The following is a 19,075-nucleotide window of genomic DNA, read 5'->3' as shown; positions in this document are numbered from 1 at the left end:
CTCCTCCAAGCGGCGCGTTGTTAGGGCGGGGCGGGAAAGGCCGCCTCCCCCGGGGCCGTTCCCGCCGCTGCGCCGCCTCGCGCTTCTCCCCCCCCCCCCCCCCCCCCTCAGCCCGCCTCCCCCCCCTCCCTCAGCCCGCCTCCCCCCCTCAGCCTTCCCCCGAACCCTCCAACCCTCTGGGGAAGGGAGGCGTTGGCAGAGGTTTAACGTTTCGTTTTAATCCGTTACAAAACACAGCGAACGCAAACCGCGTAAAGACGCCTACAGAATTCACACAGAACGCAAACAGCGACGTGGATACATCCACTCGGCTTGGGTTTGTAAGGCACTAACGTGTTAAAAAACTTATTTCTGTACGACAGCGCAAGCCCCCCCCAGCGCCCCGTGAGCAATATTCGGTGCGTTTTCTTTCAAACCGGGCGCCAAACGTTCCTGAGAGAGTGCCCCGCAGCCCCCCCCCCGCTCCTCAGAGAGAACCAGCAAGGAAGCCCGGCGGCCCGCAAGGCCTAGCGGGAGAGAGACCAGCGTCCGCCACAGCAACGCCACCGCTTCACCGCCCCTTCCAGCCTGCCTCCCCACTCACGACAGTGGCAGCTCCTGCAAAGCTGCCCGCCTAGCACTCGGTGGTAACGCAAAGTTGCCTCAAGGAGCTGTCACGCCAGCTTCGCAGCCTTGCTGTTTTGCCCAGCGCTTACAAGCAGGCTGCTGTGGAGGCATTAAGGGAAATGTACAGGCAGGGAGAAACTGCCATCCAAGAGTGCTGTGGACCTTGCCCAGGGATATCCAGCCCTGCCGAGGAGATGCCCACGGGCAGTTCCAGGCATGACTACCAACGGGTCCAATTCTGTTGTTTCTTCATGCTCGTGAACTTCCCAAAACCATACGAATGTCTCATTTCTATTGCATGTGCCCAGAATGTCACGTTAGGCTACGGGCTGTTGTTGTCCATAAAAGGGAGATGTGTTATCTGAGGATCCAGGCACAGTATTGCTGCTTTTGGCAAGTGAAACATTAGATATTAAGTGTTAAGGCAGATGTATTTCAGCGATGTGGGAGAAGAAGAAAGAGCAAGGAAGGAGAGGGAAGTGCACAGAGCCAACAGAAGCATCACCAGAGGCAGGAAGAGAGAACAGCTGCTTCCTGAAAAACTAGAGCACAAAGCTGGCTCTGGTAAGGGCAATAGCGTACAACATGTTTCCTCTGAGAAAGCCAAGGCAAATTTTCATCCCAGTTCTCAGCTTGGATGAGTTACCTTCCACTTAAATTCACATTCAAAGCAGACCCAGCCTTACCACCATCATTTTTCCACAGCTTGTAATCCCATACTTCACATACCGGGAGGCCAAGACCTCTAACCGAGGTTAGAGGAGCGTGTTAAAAGGAAGCAGCTCTCACGCTCTTGCCCACTACCACCTCCAAGAAACCCAATAGCTAATTCCCTGATGTTCTTTGTTCTCATTCAGAGCCATTTAACAAAACAAACTTGAAACACCAACATCTTCATCTGCAAAGTAACCTAACTCACATCACATCTTACTGGATATTCCAGATGGCTCGCCCGAGAGGTGTTTGCGGAAGAAAGCTAGGATCTGCTGCCAAGCATCTACCTGTGCCTCGCAGTGTGCCTTGGGCTCCCCTCCCCACACCACAGGCATGCCAACTAGCAGGTGCATTGAGGCTGCACACATTGGGAAAAAGGGGGGTTCAATGTAGTGCCCTGCTCCAGGATAACAGACTATCTCAGGCTTTTCCTTCCCATGAGCTTGCAAACGTTTGCCCCCCTCAACTGCAAAGAATTCGCTTTTCCAGTTGCGATCATCCTGGCCAACAATGAACAAGAAGCGACACTCGGCCTTCTCCAAAGGGATAAGGCTTTGGCGGTCAGGCCCTTCTAGCGGGTTGCTCAGTACATCGAAAATATCAGCAATCCCAGACTTGTTGACCTTGATGCGTTTTGCATTGAAACTAAGGGGTGGAATGGTGATGTCCTTGTAGCGAAGCACTGCACCCACGTTTGCCACTGAGCCATTGATAATGGCGGCGGCCGTGATGCCCTTTAGGAAGGAAGCCATGGAGAGGCACAGGTCACCCCCCTTCGAGATTCCAAGCAAACCAATCCCTGGACCTTTAACCTGGAGGGGAGAGAAGAGAAACCACAAGCAATGAACCACAGCACGCCACTTCTTTAAAATGATGCCATGTTTGCAGCAGTGTTTTGTCCTGAATCTGGACCCCAGGTATAGGCATCCAAGGTCCTGTGTGCAGGGCCCACGTCTGAGGGAGCCTGGGGTACTGTTCTGTGCTTGATTTATGATCATAAACCCTGCTGAGACTGCAGCATCATCCTAACAAAGCTACAAGGCTCAGTGCCAAAGCATACGCAGAGGATACAGCGGTGCTTGCAAAAAACATGCAGACGTGCAGCCCCAGATTCCCTTTGCGTATAAGGCAGTTCAGGGAAGAAGAGGGAAGGGCCAGGGGAGGCCTCTTCTAGAAATGCTTTCTTTCAGTGCAAAATGCTCAAACTCAGCAATGACTACGATACTGTCATCAGTTATGATAATGTATTTCTTATATTCAACCACTTGTCTCCGATTCCCCTATTAAGAAGCTAACATGGGGTAGCAGACACCGCATCAGCTGCTATCCTGTTTCTCTAGTATGCTTAGTGTCTAACTCACAGTGAAAAGGAAGTGTTCTGAGATAGCTTACTCATTAAAATGTATCTTAAAAAAATAACCCATTAAAACCATTTTTCTAAGCAAATTGTACAGTCCTCTGAAGTCAGTCTAGAATAGGTTACCTTCATTTTCTCTTACACAGGCAAATTAACTAGAATAGGAAAGCTAAATGATCTTACAGGGTGCTGAAATCCTCTAAGGATATTGGAAGAAGGTTAGCTAATATCACAACTGCTCCACTATCCAAAGACACTCAGCGGTAAAAAGGCTCTGAGACAGCATCAAAATTTAATTTTAATACCTTTTGTACCTTATCACCAGTGTAATAGGTTCCAAACCCACTGACTTTGAAGCATAGAAAAGGGGAAATCAGAAAATATGGCTGAAACTTTGCAACGTGTTAAAAACATGGGGAGGGTATCAGTGGAGGTGTAATGGGAGGCTACGGTACTGCTCTCAGGGGAAAAAAAGGCGGGGGGAAGGAATTGTCAGAGTTTTTTGGGCAGAGAGGTAGCATGAGCAGTTAGGGTTAGGGCGACTGAAAAGCAAACAAGACCTTTAACAACTACTCAACTTTCTGAAGTGGAGGAAGGTATTTATTTTGAGTTCTCCAGAGAAACCAAGTGCTGCCTTGTGCAATTCTAGTTGTCATGCACAGCTACTTGGAAGGAGATGCAGAACTTAGCAGGGTTCTCTTCCAAGAGCTGTCGATTTAGAAGGATCCCCAAGTTCACAACTAGCTACTAAAACCCACACTCACCAAATACCAACATTTGGAGTGATTTTAAGAGCTTATACAATATGCAGCAACAAATGTGTACTGGTGGACTCCCTTAAGACCTGGATCACAGAAGGTCATCATGTGCTCCGCGGCTGCAAAGGGCATTTAGTTCTGAAGGACATTCTACAGAGCATAAACCTAAAAGCCCTGCTGGAAGTCCAGTAAGCCTGCAGGCAACTAGTACCCTAGTTATGACACTGGGTTGAATGGAGCAGAAATTATCAGTATGTGACCTATGTGTCGCTGTGTCACCTGGCCAGTTCAAAAGGAAGAACTGGAATAATCTGCCAAAGAACCATTGTAATGGGAGCTAAAGATATAAACGAAATTAATTATAGCCAACTTGAACAGAGATGCTATTTTAAGTACAGCAGCTCTGCCCCATCAGCAGTCTGGCAGGACCTGACTAATAGAGTTTCCCGTAGTGAGAGACTGTCAATGAACAAACCAACCTGGGTGTGTTGTAACATGTAGTTTATGGCTTCTTCAAAATATTCCAGGTGGAATTCCTTCATGTCTTTGGGGAGGTCTTCATAGCCGTAGAAAGCCAGAGCCAGCACAGCAAAGCCATGGTTGGCCAGCAGGCATGCCCTGTATTCAGGGAGTCCTCCTCCAGTTCCATACAAGTCAATAATCCCTGGAAAGGGGCCACTTCCTGCAAGAGACCACATAATAGGACACATTAACCTGCAATTTTTAATCTATATTCCAAATACATAGGCCTGGGAATACGTCTTTTTAAAAAAAGAGAAAAACATAGAGCAGCAGAATGGTATTAAGGGTCCTAAATTGCTGTGCCAGTTTTCAGTAAATGGCTACATTGCTTCAAGATCAGACAAGAGAGCACAAAACAGCAGGCCTGCTTATGTTTTGGGTAACATCAGGGAACACGTGGCTGGAAGGGAAGGAATCCCTTGACAGTCACAAATAGTTCTCTCTATCATGTAAATTCACTGCAAAGGTATCAAGCTCTGCTTCAAAAATAACCACGAGGCTTCTCCCTAGTGCATTTCTCAGAAGACGGATCCAAAAAATCTCATCTTCTGATGGTTCCAGCTTCTCAGTTTCACTGTAAATGTACTACTGCCATTTATTCTTGGACAAAGAGAAGAAAACATTTGTAACCAGCCTTGCCAACCTGGTGAGGGAAGCTTTACATTAGGTTCATCATGAGACAGGGACTGAAGTCCAGAGCCTAGAGGGATTGCTGCAAAATGATAACAAAGTATGGAAAGGAGGAGGCCAAGAGGGACGCTCCTACTGCTGCTCAGAAGAGAGGGTAAGGCTTCCCTCAGGTGTTTGCAGGCTAACACACAGAACTCGGGCAACAAACAAGAACAACTGGAAATTCACCTCCACCCACAGGGCTACGACGCAGAGTCGGGGACGTTGGCTGGGACAGCATGTATGATTTTGGCACTATCACGAAAGAGTTACTGGGGTCAGGCAGGGAAGAAGGGGGAGAGGGGAAGGCATGTGCTACGAGATGCCCCCTGAGTACATGGGGTTCCAGACACATGCTTGCTGAAAGCCTCTGGGTCACAGGCAGAAGGGAGGGTGGGATGGGGGCAGGGGGTTGCTGCTAGAGACTACCCAAGCAAGAGGAGGCAAGAGATGAAGCACCCCACAGACAACTAGCAGAAGTCTGGACAGCTGCTGGGAGGACAATACAGTGTTTGTAAGGCAATCTGAAAACCTCACAGACCCTCTCGATCGTTTTCCGAGTAAAATACTGTAAGGGCAAACTTGTCTAATGCTTACTTGATCTTCTGCTCACAAACAGAGAAGAACTGGAGAAAAAACATGGCAGCAAAAGGCAGCTTGGGCTGCAGCAACTATGAAATGATTGAGTTGAGGATCTGGGGAAAGGCTGGGAAGGGAAGCAGCAGGCTCAGGACTCTAGGCTTTTGAACAGCAACCTTCAGCTAACTCAGAGGACTACTAGCTGAATTCCCTGGAAAACAGACAAGTAGAGGAAAGGTACCTTGCAGACGAACTGACGCCACCTCCCACGGCATTTGGAAATAAAAAGGGCACTGCGATCAATGCCTTCATGTCCAATACGAGTTGATAAACTCACGTTTGTTTTAACACACGTAGCCGTGCTACGTGAGGAGCGTGGCCAGCGGATCAAGGCTGCTTGGGCTGACCAGGCCACTCCTTGAAGAGCGCCCAGCGCCAGCTGGCGAGGTCCAGCTCCCCCTTGGCCTCTGCCCGGTACCGTGCTCAGTGGGGGTCTGGAGGGGGGGGGGGGTCTGGCTCCGGGCCTGGGAGCACAGGGCCGAAAGCCGAGGCAGCACCCGCGAGGGAAGGAGCCTGGTACGGCCGGTACTCACCGGGCGGCAGGAAAAGCGTCGCACGGATCTTCCCCTCTCGCACGGAGTCTCTCCGGGCCCCGTCCCGCAGGAACACCCGCTCGTGCTGCGCCTGGGCCAGGAGCTGCCCGGGGGGGTCCCCGTGGCCCTCAAACACCTCCAGCTGCAGGAGGAGAGGGGTCCGCACGTCCCGCTTCACCAGCCGCCAGAAAGGCTTCTGGGGCTGCAAAGCCCAGAGCAGCCCCATGGGCTCCAGGCCGGAGAAGCTGCCTCCCGGCAGCGCGGGGCAGCGGGCGAGATCCAGCTCCCCGTCGCCCCCCGCTCGGTAGCGGGCGCAGGCCTGGAAGAGCTCGCCGGTCTCGTCCTGCAAGGACGTCCGCAGCGTGACCGGCTGCCGCGGGCCGAGGCCCTGCACGGCGATGGCCAGCGGCTCATCGAAGAGGCTGCGGACGGCGGGCGAGAAGCGGACGGAGGGGGCCATGGAGGCGAGGAGGCGGGCGGGGGCCGTCCCGGGGGTCCGCGCCGGGCTGCGGCGCTGCGGGGCGGCGGGCGCGGGGCTGGGCCGGGGCAGCCGCTGCTGCCAGCAGCCGGGGGAGACCGCCCGGCGCAGGGAGCGGGCTGTCGTCACCTGGAACATGACCTCGAGTGGGCGTCCACGGCCGGAGGCGGATTCCGGGACCGGTCCCCGCGCGACCGGCTCCCAACTCGGCTCGCCCCGGCGGGGAGGAGCGGAACGGCAGCTCCCCCGCCCCGCCCGCCCGCCCGCCTGCCTGCCCGCCTGCCTGCCCGCCTGCCTGCCCGCCTGCCCGCCTCCTCCCCTGCCTTCCCCGCCCCCCCCGCCACGGCTGCCCGGGGCTTCTCTGCCACGGCCCGTCTCGGCCCCGGGGAGCCGCTCCTTGGTGTCCCGCCCCGAGCTCCCCAGGGCCGGGCGGCGGCTGCGGGCGGAGGGGTTGGCGACCCACCGAGCGGAGTCGCGGTCGGGATTCGCTGTCGGGACAGGGAAGGGCCTGCGTGCGACCAACCGCGCAGAGGTGGGGCAGGCCGGGCGGCGCAGGGGCTCCCGACCGCCAGCACAGACCCCGGGCCGGGCCGTACCCGTTCAGTTCCGAGATCCCATTTTCGCCCCGTAATTCCGGAGCAAGAAGGCTACCGCGTTCTTCCGAAGGAAGATCGTGCTGACTATAAATCAAGCAGAAGAGCTTCTAGGATGACCAAGGCATCCTGGTTAAAAAGAAGAGGCCCCCAGTCAGAGCACATACTTCTGAAGGGGAGACGAACCCAAGGCACAGAAGACGAACACCTCATCCAGCAAGAAGAGCTGGTTCCCGGCAGTCTGACCGGTAGTTCCTTGCTAGCCATTGTCCATACCTAGAAGAAGGGTAATCATAGGTTTTTTTACCTTGCCTTGGGTTGCAAATTGAAAAGTATTGATACTTAAGAAATATGGAGATCTTCAGGGCTGGAGGACGTTAGAGAAGGACAAAGTATTGCTATTGCGAGTGTATTTGTAGCATTCTTATGCATTGCATATTCCATTATTATTATTAATTCAAACGTGCACGGAAAACGCTTTCCTATTTTTATATAGGGAACAAAGCATGAAGCAGATAAATTGCTTTCTTATTCTGAAACTGAGAGATCATTTTGTCACTAGGTCTGAAATCCTCCAGCACATGTAGGCATCTCAACGTTTTTCGCAGTGGAAGTCTGTGTAGCGATCCTGAAGGGAAGACCATTGTACACCAAGCAGTTAGTGACCCACAACAGAGTTAACCCGAGCACCCCCAGGCCTGCGCTGTGCCGCGCTGCGTGTATGGTGTGGCTTTTGGGTCTGTGCTGTGCTGCACAGATCCCCTGGCCACAGGAGAAATTGAGCCAGCTCTTCCTTGCAGAGGAACCTGCAGGCAGCTCCCACCCAGTACCTGTGATTACGCTACCTGCATGGCCTTGCCTTTATCCAACAGTGCAGCAAGAGGTTCTCATGCAAACATTGTTTCTATTTGACTGTAGACATGATAAATAGAGCTGTTTCCTTATATAAAAATCTTACGATACCTTGAAAGACCAAAAGGGGAGACTCTCTGCTATGGACCTTGTCAGCGTGGCATGCTGCATGTGGGTCAGAGTCCTGTTACATCCTACACTGCTCAAGGTTCCCAGCATCTAAAGGGATGTAAGATTATCTATGCTATTCTCTTGAGTGTTACCTCTAATAAATAGCATTTTCAAAATGACACCTTATAGAACGCGAATGCCTTTCTTACTGGGATCATAATGGACCAGCACCTCCTAGTGCAAAACATTGGCACAATCGGCAGGTCTCAGTGAGAAAGGGCTTTCTGGAGAAAGAACAAAGAAAAGAAAAGAAACTCTGTGCCCGGCTGGCCCTGCACAAATCTCTGAGGGGTATTTGCAAAGTGTTTAGCCCAGGCAGTTTCCCCAGTGGATTTAGACACTGGGGAGGAATTATCAGAATGCCCCAGCCCAGCTGAAGTACTATGCTGTCTTAGAAAACAGAGGCCAGGGAAAGGAAAAGCTAAGAATTTGTGCCACCTTTGGTTGTTATTAACATGCTTGAAACAGCCATTGGGGTGCTTACAGCCAATGCAGAAATTGCTGCATGAGCTACTGGTGCAGCTCTGCACCACTGCCCCCAAGCAGCAAGCCGCGGTTCAGGCGCCCGCCGTACAGCTGCCTGCGGTGCAAGCATCTGGTGCAGCCACCTCCGCTGCAAGTGCCCGCAGCGCAGGCAGCCGTGGTGCAGGTGCCTGTGGTTGCGAGGGGGGCACATGGAGCAGCCCAGGAAGGGCACCAGTGAGGGACGAGCTATTTGGCAGGGGGATGAATCCTGGGACGAGGACCCCTGATCCTCTGGTGAGGACAAGCAGACAGAGGGGTCAAGACGATGAGTTCAGCAACAGCGCTTCTGCCCCGCCACTAGTGATTCGTAAAGCAAAGGGGCCCCCAGGGGCACCTCAGCACGCTCCCGTGGTGTGCAATTTTACACAGCCCCAGTTTCAAGATTTAGCAGCAGCATATGGGCAGAAGAGGGGAGAAAGGCTGGCACACTGGCTGTTGCAAGTATGGGACTTCGGAGGAGATAGCACACACTTAAATCCTAAACAATTAGAGCACGTGAGTGCCATCTCACAACTCTGATAACCCAGCAGCTCAGAGGAGCACAGGGTAATACAGCCCACTCCTTGTGGGTACGGCTTCAGGAAGCTTTAAAGACAGAATATCCCTCACCTCCTGACTGCGACAATAAAACACCGTTGTGGAAAAGTGTATCTGAGGCTTGTCACTATTTATGGGGAACTGGCCACACAGCCAGGCGTGTATTCATTTAACTTGTTAGGTCCCAGTATGAAAACTCTCTCACCCAGCATGAAAACCCCCATATTAGTGGGTGCCCCATTTGCCTTGAGAGGACCAGTAATTTCCTTGCTAGGGGCTGCTGCGGAAAAACCAGCGGGGAAGCTTATTCTATCACTAAGACAGCTCGCAGTTATCAGACCGAAAAAGAAGAGACAGAGCCTGAAGCATTTCAAATGAGAGTTTGCATGAGAACATCTTGCTGCACCGTTCGATAAGGGCAGGGCCATGCAGGTGGTATAATCACTGGCACCGAGTGGGAGCTGCCTGTGGGCTCCACTTTTCAGAAGAGTCGGCTGAGTTTTTCCTGTGGCCAAGGGATCTCTGCAGCACAGCACAGGCACACAGAACGGTGACCATCACCAAATTTGCCTGCGAGTAATGAAAGTACTTCCCCCAGTAAGGCAGGCTGCTTTCAAAGACTGTGTAAACACAGACGATTTACAGACTGCAAAAAAAGTCCACTAGCTTCCAGAAGTTACCTAGGGTGTAGTAATATGGCTGGCAAAAGGAAAAAAAAACCCAAAACTAAGCACTTCCCTTCTGCAGTCACTCAGCCGTGCAGAATCGCTCCTAGAACAGATACACGTTTTAACCAAAACATTTGATTTCTCTACCCACACCAAAGCCCTTCTGCCCCCAGATGAGATACTGTGATCCAGACTGCTGATTCACACCTAGCATGTGTAAGGCAAGAACAAGACACATCCCTTTGAAAACAAATGTATGTTTATTTTGTTAAAAAATACGAGTTACACTTGCACCAGAGGCTTTTTTGTAGTCAGAATGCCTTTCTCAAACAGGAGCGTGGCTAGAGAAATCTTATCCTCCAAGGTTTCGCATGGAAGGGTATCCACACGGACGTGGTTTGGATAGGAAGACAGGAGAAATTCAATACTGTCTGTATACTCAGGATCTATCTCAAGGAACTTGGGTTCCTCCTTGTGATACACCCTTGAGTTCTCTGTCGTGTAATACAGCATCACACCTGCTTCTTCATTACACAATCTAATGATGCCATGGCGGAGAAGACGTACTTCAGTGTCTTTCGTTATCCGTATATCGACATCGCAGGGTCCTCCATCTTGCCACCGGGCCGGGAAGCCGTACACACTCTGCGCTTTTTCACTTTGTGTAAGCACCGGGGGAAGGCAGTCGTGAAGAAATGACTTGGCTCTCTGATCCACAGCAGCATCGATGGGTGCATAGTCAACGAGTTTCTTTATCAGGCTCTGGACCTTCTCCACGAAGGCTGTTCGGCGAGCGTCGACTGCATCCGAATTGGCGACCCCCATGTACCTCAGGTAGTCCATAGGAAGCCCTTGCCGGTACTCCACGTCCTCCTCCAGGGCCATCTGCAGAGCAGCCGGGAGGAGCTTCTCCAGGAGGTCCCCCCAGGAGTTCCTCTGGTAGGAAGACACAGTGATGTGGAGCGAGTGCGCATCAGGGAGACAGTCGCCCTGGTGGATAAAGCCGCGGGGGAAGTACAGCAGGTCCCCGGCCTCCAGCACCGTCTCCAGCACGGGCTCGCCGAGCTCAGCCTGCGCGAGGTTTGCGCTGGAGAACTGGGGCAGCACCTCGGCGTCCGTCCGGGGGCTGTAGACGCGCCAGTGCTTCTTCCCCTCCAGCTGCAACACGAAGGCCTCGATGTCGTCGTAGTGGGGGGCGAAGCCCTGCGTCCCCGGTGGCGTGAGGTACGCGTTGGCCCCCGCCATGCTGCCGAAGTGCTCCTGCAGGATGGAGAGGAACTGCCAGACGGTGCGGGAGAAGGCCTGGGGGCTGAGGAGCCGCAGGGAGCAGCCGTTCTGGTAGAAGTCCCAGGCGACGGCGGGCAGGGCCCGGCCGGATGGGTTGTGCGTCTCCCGCACGCCCTCGGCGTAGCTGGTCACGTCCAGGTGGGTCCCGAAGTGCACCTCGCCGCCCCGCAGGGCCGCCTCGAAGTCGGCCGTGGAGAAGAGCCCCGCGTAGTAGCCGGGGTCGCCCCGCCGCACCAGCAGCGGCGCCCGCTCCCAGTAGCGCCCCAGGAACTCCCCCGGCGCCACCGGGGCCACCAGCCACCGGAACAGCTCGGCCGCCCGCTGCCGGCTGTCCTCCAGCCGCCCCAGCCGCCGCAGCAGCCCCGCCGCGCCGCCGCCCGCTCCCGCCGCCCCAGGGCCGCCCCGCCGCTTCGCCTCAGGGCCGCCGGCCGGCTCCTCGGCCCGCTCCCGCTCCCCGCGGCCGGGGGGCGCGGCGGCCCTCGGCGGCGGCTGCCGCGGCGGGGCCTCCGGCTCCGGGCCGCGCCTCGGCCGCGCCTCGGCCCGCTCCACGCCGCCGGGGACCGCGGCGGCGCTCGGCGCCGACGGGGCCTCCGGCTCCCGCCCGCCGCTTCCCGGCCCGCCGCGCCTCGGCCGCGCCTCGGCCCACTTGCCGCCCGCGGGCAGCGGCCTCCCGCGGCGGCGCCGCTCCAGCCGCCCGGCCCCCGCCGCCCGCCGGTACACCGAGAGCGCCGAGAGCCGCCCCGGCCGCTGCTGCTGCTGCTGCTGCTGCTGCTGCTGCTGCCGCCGCTGCTGCTGCTGCCGCCGCCGCCGCTCCTCCGCGCCGCCCGCCGCCATGGCCACCCGCCCCGCTTCCGCCGGGGCCTTCGCGTGTGGGGGCAGCCGGGAGCGTCCCGGGCAGGGGATCCGGGGGAGGCGGAGCCCGGGTGGGAAACCCGCACCTCTGCCCGCGGAAGGAAGGTCTAAACGGGCGCTTGGGGCGCCCCACGGAGCGGCGCGTCTCACGTTTTAGCGTCGGGGCCGCTCAAAATACGCCAGGGTCGTGTCCTTCCCCCCCCGCCCCGAAAAAGGAAAGGAAAGGTGAGGCGATTCCAGTGGGAACTGACGTAGATTGATCTGTTCCCTGGCTGGAAAGCTTCGTGCTCTAAGCACCCGCGGAAAAGATTTATTTTTTTTTTTAATTTTTGCGAAGGTGCACCATAAGCGTACGATACGCTCTCGGGCAGCGTGCAATTACTTTGCAGCCTGATGAGACGAGATGAGGTAAGACCTATTTCGTCAGGTTCTGTTGCGCAAGGAATAGAAATCCCAAGTTGGAGGGAGCCAGCTCTGGTGTGCCATCCCTCCTCCCTTTTTTTGTGCTTCTAATGGAGATGCCAGGCGAAAGGCTGTGTCCTCTCAAAGGATCCTAAAACCCCAAAGGCAGTCATGTCATGTAGTGGTTTGGGGGTTTTTTTTGCCAAATCCACTAACCGCCTAATAACCTTGGGCGGACCTTTGTTCTCTGTCCATCGCTCTCCGAGGCCTGAAGCTTCCCAGAAGGGCAGGGTCGGTGGCAGTGCAGGTACCTGGGCAGCCTGAGGGCTGCTCTGTGCTTCCAGATCCTGCAGCTTCGTCAGAGGAAGCTTTGCCGGAGAGTAGAGGACAGACCAGCAGGACTCGGCTCGTGGCAAATGTGAAAAACCGTAGGGGTTTGTACTGTCAGACTGTGTTGATGCTTTTCTGACCAAGAACAAGCTTCCGTACCAGAATTCACTATGCGATACTTCTGTGAGAAGAATTTTTGATGGACTCCAATAATTCACAGGAATGGATTTTGCATGAGAATTTCATCTCCAGAGGCTGCTGTGAGTCTAGAGCATTTAACTGGAGCAATTACCCAAGTGTGCCCAGGAACTCTGGTTTACAAGGGTGTTATTAGCCTCTCGCAGATAGGCATATCAGCTTCGCACCGTGTGTTAAACAAGCAGCTAGCCTTCACAAGGCTTGTGCAGATCTGTTGCGTGGGCCACTTAGCGTACCGGGCCTAGGATACAAAGCTGAAAAGCAAATTTTCACCTCTTTTAACTTCAACATTGCCAGGGTTTCAACCCAGACCTACATTTCAGTTTTACCACAGTTCAGGAGCAGAAATCATTAGTTAGGCCTCATGAGGGTGAGTTCAGCTGTTAAGTCTTAATTCTAGAACAGATGCAGACTCCTGAAAGGTTTAAGGGTTTTTGAATTGTCTTAAAACCAGCACACATCAGCCTCACATCCCGCCACTGTGCTATAAGCAGCCAAGACCCATTTTGTATACATGCAATAACAACTGTTTTCATTTTGGAGGTATTTTTCTGACGGAATTCTGCCGGCACAGCCTTTGCAGCCAAAGCTGTGGGAAGAGCAACAGCAGTAGAAAATTGTTCTGTTTGTACCACGGTGCTTTTAGCTAAAGGAGCCGGATTTTGGGCGTGCGTAGGCAACGCTTTAGCCTCGGATTTAACGTCTTGAACGTTTTCGGCTTTGCCGGCAGGTGGCAGAGGGCGATCAGCGCTCTGCATCCCTGCGGGGGGAAACACTGGCGTGGATGGGGTTTAAAACGAGAGGGAGGTGCTAGCAGCCTGTGCGTGCTTGTGTAGACTGGAAGAGAAGGGAAGGGTGAACTCTATTTCAATCCATTCTTTGTTTTCCCAAGGTTAAGCCCTGCTTACCAGAATAATCTTATCAGCTGAAACCGTTTCAACAGAACTGGGCCCTTAACAAAACCGAGATGCAGACCCTTTGAAATATGGTAGGAGTTAGGCTATTGTACGCTTTAATTATATGTAAGCATGGCTAAATAGGCTTGGGAGGGGGAAGGCCTTTGAAAAATGTAGGCGTCTGGGTTGTTATTTGTGTTTCTGTTTAATTTACTGGAGTGCAACTAGATCCTTCTCAGAAGAAGCTGGGTGCTGTACACAGAGCCTGACCTGAGTTACACCAGAATATCTGTAATGACTGCAGCAAAGCTATTCTGGATGTTTACCAGCACGGCAGGTTCAAAGTCTCATTCGAGGGCTCTGATCTTCATACGGATGTCACTTTCTACCACCGAGAGACAGATGATTAACATCGGATTTTTTTTTGATGTATAACAAAGTTTCAGAGTGAAGGACACAGTGGAGAAGAATGGTGGTGAAATGTCTGTAACAATAAAATGTTTCTTTTGACAATTTAGCCTTTCTAGTAGTAAATGCTTTCAAGAATAAAGAATGTTGCTATTTTTCTGCATGACACAAGAAAGCGTTTGGACCTAAGGCAAAAAGAGAGAGCTTCAGTATCCCTTACAGAGTACTCAGATGGTTGTCGAGGAATAGCTACAAGGTCTACACGCTGTTTTCATTCATTGTCCGATATTTCAAGGGAATTTGTCGTAAAGAAAGAACAGTGTCACATACAGCTCTTTAAATAAACAAAAGGAAAGTAGCACAGATCTCTGAATGATTAGGTGGTCCCCAGCTGCTGCTCACATAGACAGAGTAGCAACTGGAGGCTTAATTAAATTTCTTAATTAGAATTTAGCACAAAGTTACTCAGATTTTATGAGCATATAAGCCGCATTGCCAAGAGCCACACGTGTTTTATTTAAGACGACATAAAAAATGTGGTGAGTACAACTTATTAAAGAGCCACCAGTGACTTCAAAAGAAATATGTAAATGGCACCTCAAAGAGATGAAGCTTTCACTTGATATTTTACCCTTATGCCATTCCCTGTTCAAATAATGGAAATCTCGAGCTTAAAGAGCAGTTTGAGTAAGGCCTGATCCTACAAAGCTATGAGCAGTCTTCACTAATGAGTGGAAAGGGCAAAATCCTTTGCAATTCTCTGCGTGTTGGATGCTCAGTTGTTCACTACCATGCAAACTGCCCAGTACTTTATCTGTGTTCCCAGCAAACCATTAATGTAAACCAGTCACTTTTATAAAGTTAAACTCAGCTTAATCCTTTTTCTCATTATTACTTTGCTGGCAACCTTCCTTTTGCACTGTCAGTTTTGTTCTCATGCCAAAAGCAATACCCAGTAGGGAAAAAGAACATTTCAAGCCTTCACTAACGGGTTTCCTTAGCTGACAATCCTTCTTATACAGCCTAGTGACATCCAGTATGTCGAAGGACACTGGGCTGGATTGTGAAGCCTGCTCCGTGTTGTGGAGGCTATAAAGTTCACTGCCAGATAACAAGAGTGAAAGCTAATTCAGGAACTGTTTCTCAAGAGCTATCCTCTGGCCCCCCTCATCAGAGTGAATGCACTCACTCACTGAAGCATCTCTTGGCAGAGATTTTGGCCTCTCTCCAGCTGTTCCTCTCTTCTCAGGGATTTTCTTATTCAGTGACTGGTTGGGGTCTTTAATCCTCGTTATCTTGTACACAGAGCCCCACTGAGAAAAGAAGCCTTCCCTGCCATGGAACAGTCCAATTGAAACAAATCTATAAAAATAATAATTACAAGGTCCAGTCCTCCCTATGAAATTGTCTTTTGGGGGGGATTTGGAAGCACAGACATTTTCTCTTGTCCCGTGTGACGCTAAAATACATACTTTGTAAGTTACAGCTGAATTTACGTAACATATTTGAGTAGGACCCTCGACCAAGCTTACTCATCCCTTTGACGGGGCATGTGTACTTTGAAAGCATTTTGAAATAATTTTATGAGGGTTTTTGTGCTCTTCATAGACGCCATCTAGCATTTGGTAGCATTGAGCAGATACCATCTGCAGTGACTCTGTAGGCAGTGACTAAACAGAAAGCTGCAGACTCCAAGACTCCGGTCTTGTTGCTTTTCAGTGGAAGGAGAGAAGTAAATGGCCATGAGGGGAAAATCCCCATCCTAAAATGAAAGCAAAGAGAACCTGAATGAAGTATTTGCCCTGTAGGATTAATCACATCTAGATAATCAAGATAGAAGGTATAATAGTCAAGCTGTTCCTGCATGCATGATGTATCTTGTGCTAGAGAACATTCTTTTGATATCCACAGACCGTGGCTCTTGACAAGCTGTTTGGGTGACACTTTTCCACGGAAGAAGATTTTAAATGATTCTTGCTTTCGCATCCTTTCTGTGTTAATAATGGCAACTGCATAGCTTTGCTCATTAAATATATTTATGCCCACTATTTCAAAATGTCCTGCTAACATACAGCAGCACCATTCAACATTTGCTGCTTCTGTAAGTTTCTCCTTTTCAGAAGCCCTGCAAAAGACTACCTTTTATTTCCTGTAAAAGCTGTCTACACTGAAGTTTTTCTGAAGTACTCTGAAATTACTTGCTCTGATGCAGCACTGCCAAGATGGAAATATCATGCAAACAGGATGTCTTGGTTTAGCAGCCATATTGTTCAGATCTGCTCAGAGCATGATAGGAGAAAGCCCGCGTGGTACTTGCTTATTTGCTTCCTGAAGTAGATTTGTATTGCTACTAGACAATATGGCACCTTCTATTTGAGCATTTTCAGTGCTCTTCCACACACACGTGTTCCCACTGTTTTACCTGTATTGTCAAAAAGATGGAATTCCTCTTGGGTGAGCACAGTTATAGCAGCATAAAAATGCTTATGTTGTCGTATTTATACTGGCATGGCTTGTTCCTGGAAGGGATAATATTACGGTGTGATTAGAGAAGGGAGATTTAATCACTGACATTGTTTTAGATAGCCAATAGGGGAGAACGATATTAAGCCTCCAGGTATCTGCAATGAGGATATGGAGTTTGCATTATCATGAGTGCGTGTATAATATACTCTCAGGTCCTTAGGGGATAGCGTACTATCCTGCCGTCCCGCTGAGACTAGGAAGGATCTTGGCTAGAAAGGCATCGCTGGCAGGAGTAAGTGGGCATGACAGGAACAGCCAAGTCCATTAATCCTGCATATTACCCATGGAGCCCTGTTCTCAATCTTAAAGAAAAGGTGGAAAGGCGGAAACTGGGCTTCTTGGGAATGCTATGAAGTCTCTACCAATTTTTGTTATCTGTAAGGATTAAAGCACCTTGAAGCCTTGCTTCCAGTATCAGGCCTTGGAGAATTAATTTCCCCCCTTGCATGGAAACTCTCTGTGGGAAGACTGACTACACAGAACGTGACTCAGACCCGCGGCGCAGCACTGTGAGTGTGCAGTTTGCTATGTTAGATGCTCAGCTTGTCCGGCTAGGTGACCTCTACGGTCATCTTCCCTTCCTTTCCCATCACAGCCCCCTTTCCCTTCAGTCACCAATGACTATATGGGGAGGTCAAGTTAGGGAGAGATACAAACAGCCAAGCAGAGAAGTGGTAATGGCAACAATTCAATTTAACTATCTAATAAATATTTGTAAAAGCTATATATAGCTAAAGCGTACATTAGAACTTTATTTACAATAGCATGTCCTGGTCTTTTCCTTGCCAGACCTCAAATACTTTTCATCTGGAAGTAGAGCATCTTTATATTAGGGGCATTGTTCCTTAGAAATTAGGGTTTAGGGCACCATGTTTTATAAAAACTTTGGTCTGGTCAGAAATCCAGAGATGAAGAGTTACACCAAAGCTACTGGGAATGCAATATTTTAAGAGCTATGCCAGGTCAGGAATGTTTTCATAAAATCAGAAGAAACCCCAGGACTGGTAGAAATGTCTGTCTAGTCATTTTGGAACGTTTGGCTCAAACATAGTTGTGTCGGGCTTCTGGCTGACTGCAGCAATCTGAAAGTAATTGAGAAGCAACTGTGAGAAGGACGTCAGCGCTCTGCTTTGGTTTTGCTTTCCAAGCAGAGGGATATGCAAAAAGATGTAGGGAAAAAAAAAAAAAGGAATCTTCTTCTTAGTTTAGTTTGTGAACAAGGGATGATTTTGGGGTCAGAGCATCAGTCTGAAACTCAGAGTCAGTGTCACACTCATACTGCTGCCCGAGCACCTCCTGTGTGAACTTGGTAAATTATTTTTGCACATGATGTTCTGAAATTCCCACTGATTCCAGTTGCCTTATTTTTTGGATGTTTGCCAATTAACATTAAGGCCCATGTTCTTTGTTGCTCTGTTTCTTTGCTTGATTTAGAAACAAAGAGGAATAAGGGGGATGGTGCATGCAGGGAGAAGATAATGATGCAGAGAAACCTCATGTAATCTTTGCATTTCAGTTTCCTGAGGTGGTGGGGTTTGTTTTTTTTTTTTTCAGCTGAATGCTCTGGGAACTGTTCTGGCTTGCATTTTGGATGAAGTAGCTGCTTGAAAGTCGAGGGAGAGGAGGCAGCTGTTGGAAATATGCATTCTGGATAATGCGTTCAGGCCAAGCCCCATACGCGCAGTCGCAGGGGTGCTGCACGCAGAGGATTCCCCTGGGTAACGTCCCTTTGAAGTGCAGCCTCCCTGCTGAATTCAGCACCTGGTACTGCCTCCGCTTTGAAAATGGAGGCACGCTTGTGTTTCTTGGGCTGAAGGAAGGAAACCCAACAACATTTTGGATCTCAGAAAGTCCCCGTCATGGCGGTTAATGCGCGGCAGAGAGGAGCCTGCTTGTTTTCCCTGCAACCCCGGCCTCTAGCTGGTGGGGGACCGGACGGGTGCCATTTCTGGAGAGCTGCTGGCATTAGCAGCACGTTTCATCGCGGCCCCCGGGGAAGGCGTCCGTTACCACAGGCCCTTTATTGGGGGGAAACCGAGGTGGCACTGGGCCCTGCGGCTGGGCCTGTGGGAGCCATCTTCCTCGACCTCGACCTCGTGCCACCACTGCCGCCAGCCGACGTCAGGGCGGCTGCCTCTCCCGCGAGGGGCTTTCCAGAAGCTGCCGGCGGGTCTCCCCGCTTCGGGAAAGTCCCCACAGTGGCGGTGCCGGTGCCGGGCTTTGGGCAGGCGCCTCACGCCAGGCAACGGCACGGGGGCCCGTTTTGACGCTGGAGGAGCCCGGCCACCCAGCTCCCCACGCTCCAGAGCTTCGGAGGATGGAACCCCCAAAGCAGGGTGGCTCTGCCCTGCGGCCCTGCCTGCCCACGAGCCGCCTCGCTGCTGTGAGGGGACGAGACCCACGGCAGAGCCAAACCGGAGACGGGCGGCGAACCGCCCTGTCGGAAGGCTCGTCCCCACTCAGCGCATCAGCGGGACGCCCGCCGGGAGGGGTCTCCGGGAGCCGGGCGGGAGGCGGGTTTCTGCCCTGACCCCCTCAGGGAGGACGGACCGGC

General features: G+C 51.8%; 3 protein-coding genes across 3 annotated transcripts in view; all 3 read right to left on the bottom strand.

Annotated features, from left to right (window-relative positions):
* DNAL1 (dynein axonemal light chain 1) overlaps nt 1–4,005 on the bottom strand; it is a 41,321-nt gene extending 37,316 nt beyond the window's left edge. The window contains exon 1 of the mRNA XM_049825102.1: nt 3,915–4,005. The gene's annotated coding sequence lies outside the window, so the exon portion shown is untranslated. The remainder of the gene's footprint in view (nt 1–3,914) is intronic.
* LOC126049174 (acyl-coenzyme A thioesterase 1-like) lies at nt 199–6,313 on the bottom strand. Its single transcript, XM_049825106.1, has 3 exons — nt 5,799–6,313; nt 3,915–4,117; nt 199–2,132 (listed from the first exon to the last, which is right to left on the bottom strand). Exons 1-3 carry the CDS (start codon nt 6,256–6,258, stop codon nt 1,527–1,529), a joined length of 1,269 nt encoding a protein of 422 aa, XP_049681063.1. The 5' UTR covers nt 6,259–6,313; the 3' UTR covers nt 199–1,526.
* Nucleotides 6,314–9,863: 3,550 nt separating this feature from the next.
* RIOX1 (ribosomal oxygenase 1) lies at nt 9,864–12,412 on the bottom strand. The gene has a single exon (XM_049825875.1). The coding sequence runs from the start codon at nt 11,741–11,743 to the stop codon at nt 9,905–9,907; it is 1,839 nt and encodes a 612-aa protein (XP_049681832.1). The 5' UTR covers nt 11,744–12,412; the 3' UTR covers nt 9,864–9,904.
* Nucleotides 12,413–19,075: the final 6,663 nt, after the last annotated feature.

Source organism: Accipiter gentilis, chromosome 22 (genome assembly GCF_929443795.1).
Source record: "Accipiter gentilis chromosome 22, bAccGen1.1, whole genome shotgun sequence".
Taxonomy (NCBI): domain Eukaryota; kingdom Metazoa; phylum Chordata; class Aves; order Accipitriformes; family Accipitridae; genus Astur; species Astur gentilis.
This window is presented reverse-complemented; position numbering and strand designations above follow the sequence as displayed.

Excerpts from the sequence above, each read along its gene's own strand:
- RIOX1 (XM_049825875.1), bottom strand. The coding sequence starts at position 11,743 with ATGGCGGCGGGCGGCGCGGAGGAGCGGCGGCGGCGGCAGCAGCAGCAG.
- LOC126049174 (XM_049825106.1), bottom strand. The coding sequence starts at position 6,258 with ATGGCCCCCTCCGTCCGCTTCTCGCCCGCCGTCCGCAGCCTCTTCGAT. Across the intron at positions 4,118-5,798 it reads GACGCTTTTCCTGCCGCCCG|GAAGTGGCCCCTTTCCAGGG; the intron begins GTGAGTACCGGC and ends GGTCTCTTGCAG. Across the intron at positions 2,133-3,914 it reads ACATGTTACAACACACCCAG|GTTAAAGGTCCAGGGATTGG; the intron begins GTTGGTTTGTTC and ends TCTCCCCTCCAG.